This window comes from Rhinolophus sinicus, linkage group LG17 (assembly GCF_036562045.2).
Source record: "Rhinolophus sinicus isolate RSC01 linkage group LG17, ASM3656204v1, whole genome shotgun sequence".
Lineage (NCBI taxonomy): Eukaryota > Metazoa > Chordata > Mammalia > Chiroptera > Rhinolophidae > Rhinolophus > Rhinolophus sinicus.
This window is the reverse complement of record NC_133766.1, coordinates 25,475,351-25,487,327: the sequence shown is the minus strand read 5'-3', so window position 1 is coordinate 25,487,327 and position 11,977 is coordinate 25,475,351. Positions and strand designations below refer to the sequence as shown.

The 11,977-nt window shown below is 39.6% G+C and overlaps 1 protein-coding gene across 1 annotated transcript; it reads right to left on the bottom strand.

Moving 5' to 3' along the window:
- Nucleotides 1-7,936: 7,936 nt before the first annotated feature.
- On the bottom strand, nucleotides 7,937-11,622 carry PIGM (phosphatidylinositol glycan anchor biosynthesis class M). The gene has a single exon (XM_019716430.2). It carries the CDS (start codon nucleotides 9,860-9,862, stop codon nucleotides 8,591-8,593), a length of 1,272 nt encoding a protein of 423 aa, XP_019571989.2. The 5' UTR covers nucleotides 9,863-11,622; the 3' UTR covers nucleotides 7,937-8,590.
- Between the last annotated feature and the right edge of the window lie 355 nt (nucleotides 11,623-11,977).

Here is an 11,977-nt window from a genome sequence, read left to right as displayed (position 1 = left end):
TAGATCCTCTTTGAAGGTTTGGTAGAATTCACTAGTGAAGCCATCTGGTCCTGGACTTTTGCTTTTGGGAAGGTTTTGGATGACTGATTCAATTTCGTTACTGGTGATCGGTATGTTTAGATTCTTTGATTGTGTTTCTGAGTTCATTACACTGCCTTTCTGTGTTTTCTTGCATCTCGTTGAGTTTTTTCAGAACTGCAATCTTGAATTCTCTGTCACTTAAGTCACATATTTCCATATCTTTAAGTTCCTTTTCTGGAGACTTTTCACTTTCTTTCTGAGCTGTCTTGTTGCCTTGGTTATTCATGGCAATTACTGATTTATTATTTCTCTTCCTAGACATCTACAGGAGTGGCTTCTGCAGCAGGTTGATAGGAAGAGGTCTTTCTTTTGTTTTCCAGTACTTGTTGGTAGAATGTTTTATTTTCTCTCCCTCTGCACCTTGTTTTTTCTCTCACACGGTAGTGCTATGTTTTCTCTGCACTATTCCAGCTTCTCACACAATGGGGGGATTCCCTGGAAGACGGGCTTCTCCTCTGTTAATAGTTCACCTGGGTCACAGGGTGCAGTGTCCGTGTGGGTATGCGGAGTGCTTTTGAAGTTCCAAAGCTCTTCCTGCACCAGATTCAGAGCCCGTATGTTTCAGCAGTTCTGTTTACTCCTGCCGGGATCCGCCCAGATAGGTGGGGCCAGGGGTGTGGTGAGTTGTGAGAGGTTGCCCAGAACAATGGCATGGACCACCACTACAGTCAGTCCTGCTTCCACAGCTCCCTCCCTTTGCCGGAACTAGTTGGGCTGCGAATCTGTGTCTGCGGTCCACAGTTCTCAGAACAGCAAATATTCTGTTCTTTTGATCTGACACTGCTACTGTTCCGCTTCTAGCACCGGGCAGGTTGGGGCGGGGCGAGCTCTGGGAGGGTAGAGAGGAAGCGGCTAGTCTCAGTGCCTAAGGCTTCTGTTCTCTGCTCAGCAGGGAGGACTTAAACCATCGTTTTCAGGCTTCTTCCCTCAGTCTTTTCTCCGAAGTCTCTGCCATGAACATTGGTTTCAGCCGTGTTATATGCTGTCCCCTCACCTCTGTGGGCCATAAGCGGAGCCCTAGCAGTCCGAGTTCTGCCTTCTCCCACAGCTGCAGTAGTTCCGGGATGCAGTGAGCTCGGAGCAGTGAGCTAGGTCTGCGTCCTGCGCCCACGCGGCTCCGTCTCCGCACTTCTCCCTTCCCTCCTCCCCTGCTCGTGTGATTCGCCTACCTGTAGGTGAATTCAGTAGTGGGCCTCTTCGTCCTGCCTGTCTGCTGTGCAGGGAGTCCTTTGTGGAGTTTTTGTTGTTCGATTCTTTGTAAATTCCAGGGGAGCTTTACAGAGGCAGACCTCACGCTGCCATTTTGATCCGACTCAATTTCTTAATCTTGAGGCATTTACAGGCCAGGTTTGCTTACATAGGCTGCTAAGGCATTAGAACCACCTCCGTCTAACGGCCTCCTTGTTTAATTCACACTAATATGTACCAAGTTCTGTGTTGGCCTTGTCCAATTGATGGAATAGTGAAGTGCTCCCAACTACTTCATATGTATTTTACTCTAGCCACTGTCACATTGAGTTATCATCTTTTCATCTGTGTACATTGATACAGGGATTCCTTGAAGCTAGGACTATTGTCATTATCATCCTTATACTCCTAGCCCAGCAGAGTGGCTGGCACAAAGTAGGCTTTTATTAAGTGTCTACTAAATGAATGAATGATCTGGTAAACAACCTTTTCCTGAATTTCTTGCCTATAGGGTTCACAGGGTTGTCTTCTCACTATGTCTATACAATAAGGGGAGTAGAGAGAAAGGAGTGGAAAATTTGGCTCCAGAAGATCTGGATTCTAGTCCTGTCTTATGCACGTTGGGCAAAATACATATATTCTGAGACTTAGGGTTCTCATCTGTAAAACTGGGATTTTTAAAACTCCTCAGTCTCAAAATAATGTGTGAAAATACTTTGTAGCATTGCTCAAATATAAGTTGTTTACATATATTTCATCTTCCTTACAAATTAACCTGTACTCACAAGTCAGAAAAAAAAAAATAGGTTGAGCCCAAAGTTATGTATTACATGTTGGTAGAAATGCTAAATTGTATTTTTCAACCAGCATTCATGTTGTTCTAGTGGATACCTCGAAATACATTCTGTTTGCTCCTGGCTCACCCCCACTCAGTGGTACTAACCTTCTTGCTATACTTTGAATATGCCAAGCTCATTCTTATCTCAGGGCCTTTGCACTCCTTTTCACACAGCAAAATATGCTCTTTCTCCAGATAGTTGCATGAATGTCATGTCTCTACTTCCTTCAGGTCTCTGCTCAAATTTTACCTCAAGATGCCTTCCCTAAGTACTTTAGCTAAAACAGCACCCACTCCTCCCATTACTGCCATCACTTTCTACTTCCTTAGCTTGCCTTATTTTTTTCTTTATGACAATCATCGCAATCATGTATTTGCTTATCCTTTGCCTCTCATGAAAATCTAAGTTCCATGAAGAGAGAGTGCCTCACTCACAACTGTATCCAATGCCTAGAACAATGCCCGGCACATAGAAGATAACAACCTTTTGCTAGGTAGTTTCCTAAATTAATGATATTTGGTAAATAATGAGCTTTTTCATTGTAATCACCTACCATCATATGGAATTAAGGACTTGTAAAACACAGTAGAACACCTAGTCTTGCCATTAACAAGGTATTTGGCCTTGGAAAGTTACTTATTTCTGAGCCTCAATTTTCTAATCTGTAAACTAGAAAGAGTATTATCCCCTACTTTCCCATTTTACAAATCAGAGTTGTGGCATTTTATTAATATTATAGCATTTAGCATTTATTGTAACATATTGCATTTTATTAATAAGGTATGTTTCTGTCTTTACTATTAACTCTTCAAGAACATAGACCATGTCTTTCTCATCTATTACAAGACTTGGCACAGGGTCTGGATTTATAAATAATTGCCAAAAGAATGGAAAGTAGAAAAAGTTGGAAATTTCCTTTGTGAAATGAACTGAGCTTCAAATATTCATATTCTAAATTACTCTTAAATAGTCACTATAAGTGTCATTTTATTTTATATAGCAGACATAATTAGCAAAGTGTTTGAGCAACAAGAAATATTCCCATTTATTCTGGATTTTGTTAAGAATAATGAATATGAAAGCTTGCTTTAACTAAATGAATGGTTCTTCTGGATCAGTGTTGAATAAATGCTTGTGTTACTCTGATGATTCTGACCCAAGCAGAAGATATGTGCTTCCATTGACAGAGCACCAACCCTTGAATGACCCTTCAACACAGTGAAGAAGTGCTGTGTAATTTAGAGGCATGAGACAAACCTCCACTGCTTAGAGTCAGCAAATGCATGACAGGAATACACAAAAACAAAATTGTCAAGCTGGAACCAGACGTCTGAAAAATTTGTACATACATTTTCATTTATAACTACTGTCTTTTCAAAGAACCAGATCAATATTAGAAGGAATAAAGTTTATGGTAACAGGGAGTTAAAATAATTATTTAGTATAAATCCAGGTTCATTTCCTATATCCACTAGCTGGGGGGTGCTGGGGGAGTCTTAAGTCTAGACTCCAAAAGGAGCTCCTTCTTTAAAGACTTATAAAAAGATGTTAAGCTGGGGAGGTGATGGGTAACAGCTTGTTCTATACTAGCATAAGCACTTTGGGTGTATTAACTCATTTAATCCTTAGAAACAATACTAGTATGAGGACTATATTATCATCCCCATTTCACAGACAGAAAACTAATTTATCTAGATAAAAGAATCTTGCCCAAAGTCACACATTGGGATATGAACCCAAGCTATCTGAATCTGAGCTCTTTTATGCTATGCTCTCTTATCAGTCTAAGTCACGAATTTTACCTGTATGAATGCACAGTACAGCCTGTACACTGTAGAGAAGGAGAAATTTAACAACGGCCTTTTACCTTTTGGAAATCATGGCCACATTATTTCCATAGTTTGACTTACAAATAGTTGAGCTAACATGTGGTTCAGCAAATTAACTATTTAGACCAGGCTATGGAGTGAAAGGGCATTACGAAGTCAGCAGTAACAAAAAAAAAAAAATTATAGTTTGGTGAGAGGGTCTGGATGTGGGATGGAGTTATTAAAGTTTTGGAATTATTGAAAAGTTTGGGAAACACAGAAATTTTTGTATAACTGAAAGAGAACTGCCTCTCAAGCAAACACCTAAAAGATTACCCTGTTTGCACAAAAATAAGACCTAGCTGGACAATCAGCTCTAATACATCTTTTGGAGCAAAAATTAATATAAGACCCAGTATATATTATATTATATTATATTATATTATATTATATTATATTATATTATATTATATTATATTATATTATATTATATTATACCTGGTCTTAAATTATAGTAAAATAAGACTGGGTCTTATATTAATTTTTGCTCCAAAAGACGTATTAAATTGTCCGGTAGGTCTTATTTTAGGGAAGACATGATAGGAAGGGCAAATTGGATGGCAAGTCATTTGTTAAGGGTTGGTTTTGAGTTCCACTTATTTTGCAGCAATCTTCATCTGTTGGGTCTGGGCACTTTGGAAAAATCCAAAACATAATATATATAGTGGAAAGAGTATGACATTAAGTCAGGAAAAACTCACTTCAAATTCTAGCCCTATTACTTATTAGTAAGTCATTTAATCTTTTAGCTTTTTGTTCACCTATAAAATGAGGAGTATGAATCCCAACTCTAAAGTGTTGCTGTGAAAATTACTCCAAATCAGTTAATCATGAAAAGCCAGAACTTACCATCAAGATGTAAAATCAGTTAATCAGTTGTTGGGGGCGGGGGGTGGATATTAGAAATCCAAACACAGATAATCTTTTATCTGTGGGATGATTACTATCATTTAGGGATGATTACTATCCCGTGTTTTTTTAGGAGACAGAAAGACTTGCACCAAAAATGACTTGTTCAACTTGATGGAAGGTAAATCCCTTTTGTTGTTTTAAAGACCAGGGAAGGACCCAAACTTCTTAATTATGGATTATCTATCATGCTTTCTTACAGGAAACCTTTGAGATTCAAGAGTATCTGTTCTTTAAGATTAAACACAAAACAATTGGAGAAATTTGAAACTGAACAGGATGTTAAACTGTATTAGATAACAATATTACAGCTTTGTAAAACAGTATTTCTAGGATATACATGCTGATGTATTTAGTGGTGAAGTTCAATGATGCTTGCAACTTCACATGGTTCAGAAAAAATTATATAAGTAGTATATATAAAGCCAATATGGCAAAATGTTAATTGTTGAACTTAGATGGTAGATATATGGGTAATGTTTAAAATTGTTCATAATAAAGTATTGGGGGGGAGAGGTTGCATTTAGGGACTGTCCCATACGAAATTTTCCTTTTTCCACGTATTGTTCAGATGGTTGAGGTGGGGGGGGGGGGGAGTTAGTGCAGAAACAGCTGATGGGGAAATAAAATAATATTCCATATTAAGCCATAAGTCAATTAACTAAAAGACAAGTCTTATAAAACTTTTGAAACTATGTTATTTAGAGTCATTCAGCCAGATGGTAAGAAGTCAGTGACTAAAATCTATGGGTTTAAGAAAGAGATTCTTTTGTGTGTGGGTAAGGGAAGTACCTTTCCAATGGACCTAATCCAGGGAATTTATCTAAGGATATTTAGGAATCACATTTGGAAGACATTAAAGCAACTACAGAAGAAAATAAGCTATGCAGCCCCTCTGTTTAGGGGAACCAATTCTCATATGTTAACTATTAATGCTTATCTGTAAATAGGTATATTGATCTTAAGGAGTGGTGGTATAAGAACAAAAACAATTATGTAGGAAATAAGCCAAAGTGCTATACAATTTTAAGGTGTGATTAAAGAACCAATAAATAAAGAAAAAAATGCAAACGAAAAGAAGACAAAAAGAGATTTTATAAAATCAAAAAAACAAAATGAAAAAAATAAAAAACCCCAAGAGACCAAATAAAACAATTTCTTGAGTTAATTTACTAAATTTTTTTGCAAAATACTCTCTGCATCTTTTAAGAAAAGACTACAGTTCTTTGGGAGAGAATTTCTTGCAGGGCAGAATCTGGAGTTGAAGTTCTCTCCAAAGACCCCCAACAGAACTTGACTGATTTCTAAGAATGTTTAAGGAAATGATCTAAAACATGGAAAATGTTTAGTCTTAGAATATTAAAAATGAGAAGCAATCTTAAAAGTCTAACAGTGGAAGAATGATGCGTTTACAAGGTAAATATCCATGTGATGAAATATTCTTCAGTAATTTAATATAAGTATGAAGAGTAACCCACAAAATAAAATGTTAAAGTAAAAAAATAAAAATATTAATAAGTAAATATACTTATGACTATTAAAAAGAATAGCCATAAATACCAAAAAGACAATTATATCGAGATGTTGGAATTCTATTTCTGTTTCCCACCCCTTGCCCCATCAGTTCTACTAAAAACCAGTTTTTAATTACTATTATGAAAGAATGGGGGAAAAAAAGGTAAGAATGCCAAGGCTGGAAGGTCACTAGTGAACAGTCATATATAGAGAGCCCTCAAGATAATACCTAATGTGGGATATGAGACTAGATATTATAAGAAAGGTCCTTGTCCTCAACAATTAATTGTCTCTGCTATTTTTACCCAAACAGCAACCCATGCAAAGCTACCCATTCTTCCCTTCTTTCTAATGGCAGGTCCCAAAGAGATCCATCAAAATGCTGCCAGTAATAGGCATTCTTAATTATGACCAGCCTACAGACACATCTTGTTCTTAAAGGCTTTTTTAGGCCTGACCTGACATGAAATATACTACTTTTTTTACTGTGAAAGAACAATGTTGTTAAATTACTCATCTTTTAAAATCACAACCATAAAATCAAACTTATATATTGCTACGTAGTTTAGAATGTCACGGAATCCCCAACCTAAAGGACTATGTTAAAAATATATATATATATATATTTATTTAGGTTGTTTGGTTGAAACTCAGAAAGCTTTTTATCCAAGAAATATTAAAGTAGTACAGAAAATGGATCAGCAACGGCTCATTTCCACAACTTCTCCCTCAAGTTCCTGGTCTAGAAGACTAATGGATATTTAGGATGCTTCTTATGCTTTTCAGGAGCCTCCCATATGCAGGTCTCCATTTCTATCATGGAATTTTCATAAGTGGGGCACTTTTAAGCTGTGAAATGCCTTACTAACAATTTTTTTTATTACCTAAAATCTAATGTTCATTTTTATAACACAAATAACACTTGATCAAGTTAAATTCTAGATGAAAAATATTTTTTTAACAATCAGAAAATTAAAAACAAAGGAGTATAAGAGAACACTAAAATGTTCTAATAGTTTGTGGATCTCAAACATCAAAAGCAAGATGCTATTTTAAAACATATAATAACTCAAAGTTAAAGATGGATGAATTTAAATTTAATCCTCTTGGGGTGAACGGGTGGCTCAGTTGTTAGAGCGCGGGTGGGCTCTGGGCAACAGGGCTGCCAGTTCAATTCCCACATGGGCCAGCGAGCTGCGCCCTCCGCAACTAGAATGAAGTCAATGAGCTGCCACTGAGCTCCCAGGTGGACAGATGGCTCAGTTGGTTGGAACGCATGCTCTCAACCACAAGGTTGCCGGTTCGAAGCCTGCAAGGGATGGTGGGCTGTGTCCCCTGCAACTAACAACAGCAACTGGACCTGGAGCTGAGCTGATCCCTCCACAACTAAGATGGAAAGGAGAACAACGTGATTTGGATGGAGCTGATGAGAATCCTGGGAAAAACATACTACTGTTCCCCCAATAAGAAGTCCTGGAAATACACACTGTTCCCCAGTAAAGTCCTGTTCCCCTTCCCCAATAAAATCTTTAAAAATAAATAAACAAATTTAATCCATATGTTATTCTAATACCACTGGGACTAAGTAGTTACAAAACAAATACATGAAACATGATTACAATTTAACTTCTTTGTATTCTTTATCTTATAAGCCCCCACTTTTAATACAGAATAAACTTTCCCAACCTAAGCACAGTAGGTAGTATTATTTAACACTTTATATCTAAAAGCTGTACGTTAGGAACATTTTGTGAGTTTCTGGCTATCAGGAAAGCTTTAGCAAGAAAAAGTGGGGAGTAAAATATAAGACAGCTTCAGACAATAGCACAGCATAACTGGAACAAATGCTGGCTTACACTTTATGTCTCCGACTTTTTCTGTATTTTTCTATAAAAACCTTTTAGCGTCTGATAGTTTCATCAGCCCTTTCATTTTCAAACAAGTAAACTTTACTTCCCATCATGTCCCAGATAAATGAGTCCTAAGACTTCATAAAGGCTAGACCTCAATTATTAAGCCCCTTTGTAAGGCAAATATTCATTTTAATTTCTGTTGGAACAGGGTTTTATGCTCCAAACTGAACTTTCACTAGAGTGCTTAGGATGTTTGAAAAATTTTCTGAAGCTGTCTGCTAGTCCATTAAGAACAGTCAGAATGTAAATAGAAGTGGCAGAAGAACTGGAGCATAAATTAGTCATATTTGAGTCTCTCTGTCAGGGGTTCCTCTTTGTAATGGGAAATAATTTGAATTAGGATGGAGCAATTGATAAGAAGGAAGAACAAACCAGCTAACCAGATAAACAGAAAGGTGTTCTTTCCTTTAAACTCAAGAACATACGCAGGAGCCAGCCATAAGACCTGCCCTATAAACCATAGCATTAAGAGAACTAAAGCTCTTTTCCAAGGCATTCTCACTAGTGGCATCACAAGGGGCAGTAGGCAGAGGTACCAAAGAAAGTACTGGGAAGTGCAGACTTTGTTAAAAGTCACAAAAATGGAGGTATGAAGAAAACAACAAAAGACAAGGTCTCTATAATAAGCGAAAGACACTGCTGAAAGCAAGATGAACTGTGGTAGAAATGCAGCAATTCCCAGGGAAAAACTCCATTTGCTCTCTGCAGTCAAATACAGCATGTAGAAGTATGGAGAAAAGTTGTGACGGATATCCCGCCTAGTCAGGTGATAAAGGTAGGTGTGCTCCAAAAACTCCCAACCGTATTTATAGTAAAAACCAAAGCTCAGGGCAAAAAATGTTAGTCCAGCAACTGCTACAAAGAGTAGCAGAGCCCGATTACACAGCCTCTTGAGGAATTCGTAAAAACGAGCGTGGAACGAAGACCGGGATTGCCAGCGGCTTTCGTCATTGTCGCGTTCTGCAAGCAAGTGGAGGGCTATGGGTAGGATATATGTGACCGGATACATCTTCATATGTACTGCGAGACCATAGAATACAGCGGCACACGCGACGAGTCTCTTTTCTATTAGGTACAGGGCCATAATCACCAGGGAAGCGATGATGGAGTCCGCATTGCCTCGGCTGGATACCGCCATAGGGAGAGGGTTAAGCAGCCAAAAGACACAGTAACCGCAAGCCTGGCGTCGACCTAGCCCCTTAAGAAGCTGCAGGCGATACATGAGGAGAGCGGCGAGGAGGTCGCAGCTGATGAAGACAAACTTTCCAAAGAGCTCACTGAGGTAGATGTTGGGAGTGAGGAGCCACCCCAACAGTGGCGTGTAACGGTAGGTGGCCCTCAGATAAGGGGAGCGTCCCTCCGTGACGAAACGCGCGGCGTCCGTGAAGACCTGGTAGTCGATGTCTGTGTACCTCACGGGCAGCGTCCGGTCCTGGAAGACCCCGTAGAACACCAGAGCGACTCGGACAAGGAAGGCCACACCAAACACTCCAACGGTGGGCACCCGCAGGCTCAGGACCCACTCTACCCCATGCTTGCTCGGGCCCATGACCTGGCCGCGCGACTACAGCTCTGCCCCAGCTCCAAACTGCCTTCCAAACGCTAACTTTAGCTCCAGCTTCTCCGCTCAGGTTGCCGGCGCATCTCCCACCGGTCACGCTGCCAACCGAAACAACTGCCGGCGAGCACTTACGACCTGAAGCCCCGTTACCGCGCTGCTTCCGATCGCGGGCGCCACCAGGGCTCCTCAGTCATCCCAGTCGGAGAACTACCTTCTTGGCTTTCGCTCCTCCTCCGGAGGGCGGGACTTCCGGTCCTTTGGAAAGGCAACTTCCGCTTCGCTGGCGTTTTGCGGAGCGGAGTGGGTTTCTTGTGTGAGTGAACCCCTCTTTCCCCTTCGCCCCAACTCCAGTTGGCGGAGCTGGACCCCTGTAATGGAGCGAGCTGCGAGATGTATCCCTCAAGCATGGGCAGGAGACCAAAGCGTAAAAAATGCAAGAGTGAAGTAAAACTAAACCTGTGATACTTTCTCATGCTTTACTTCGCCAGCTCGCGGGTAATCCCTGGGGTCTGTGGCCCCTGGGCGGCCTAGGACGAATTGAAAGGAGCCCCGAGTGTGGACGTCCCATGTAGTATTTGGGACATACTTATACGTATTTTGAAATTATTAGTTGTTTCTCTAAATTCGAATCTAACTAGGCGACGCTAGGTGGAGGGACGGGAAGGAGGACCGGGAAGCTTCATAGCGTTTGTAAACTGCCAGGCTCATGCCACTGTGCCATTGTTTTTGCTCTTCCTTCTGTCAGGGTTGCCTTCGCCTCCCCAGTCACTTCTTAATCCTTCACCTATTTAACCCTTCAGGCATAGGCTCAAGTGTTAACTCCTAAAGGCACATCCTGGCTCTCAGCTCGTGTTCTCATCAGGCAGTATGATTTAGATGCCAGTCCTCTCCACTAACTGAGGATAGATGGACAAGGGCAGAGAGGCTCTAAGCTCTAGAAAATCATTCACACAAAAGACCCTGCCTTGATACATAAAAGTCCTGTCCAGTGTTTGCTGTCCCAAGCTCCAAAACTCCTTTTTGGAATGACCATCCCTTTATTACAGCATTTGTCACATTGCTTTGTGACAACTTGTTTTTTTGTTTCTCTTTTCCTAATTTCCCATCAGGATCCTGAGTTCTTTGAGAATAGATTTATCTTGTTCTTTTCCGAACCTCATTATCTAACACATTACCAGAACTACAGTAGGCATTCAGTAACAGTTGAGTTGATTTTCTATGTTCCTATTACCAAAATAGCTCTAGAGTGGCATCCTTGGAATGCTCCCAACTCCCAGTCTTTTTCTCTTTCAAATATCCTTTTCTTAGCTAAAGTTCTGCCCCCTTCACCTACCGCACTTCAACCCTACTTCCATGAATTTCTCACCAAACACTCCAACCTATTAGCTGTTTCCTTTCTGTGGGCACGTAGTACACTTATCATTGTCATTGTAGAATTTTATAATTTATTTTAGATTGTATTCATAACCCTATCAATGAGATTGTAGAGTTTTTGAGGTTAGAGATTATATCTCAGCCTCAATTTTTTTCAATTACTCATATTTATTGTAGCCTTAGGCACATGGTAAATTTTCAGTAAATCCTGATTTAGTTAATTTTACAGATTGAGCCTGTTTCCTAGGGGAAGTCTTTTAAACTAGCATAAGGAGAGTGGAAGATTCCATCCAGTCTGAACATGCAGCTCCCAGGACTACCCTTCATTCATCCATCATACACTTTGTATTTATCCTTTGGAGGAATCATGTTAATCTTTTACATTCCATTTTCATATTCTGATATCTTTGTCCTTTTATGTACCTTGGTGTAATTACATGCCTTATTTTGCTAATAACTTTTAACCTTTTTTTTATAGTACAATAGCCATATGTACAGTGGCAGCACATCACCATTTAAAAAATAATAATGCTGGTGATGATTTCTAATAGCCAGCTTTGTTGAGGAATTATTTGTAATGTGCTAAATACTTATCATGTGTGGTAGATATTCTCACTTTTACAAATGAAGAAATCAAGGGTTATGGATATTAAGTAATGTTCCTAAGTCACATAGTGAAATAGTGACAGAGCTGCAACTCTAAAGCAGGTCTTCTGGCCCAGCATATTC

Bases quoted from the DNA above. Each gene is read 5' to 3' on its own strand.
- PIGM (XM_019716430.2), bottom strand. From the start codon at position 9,862: ATGGGCCCGAGCAAGCATGGGGTAGAGTGGGTCCTGAGCCTGCGGGTG.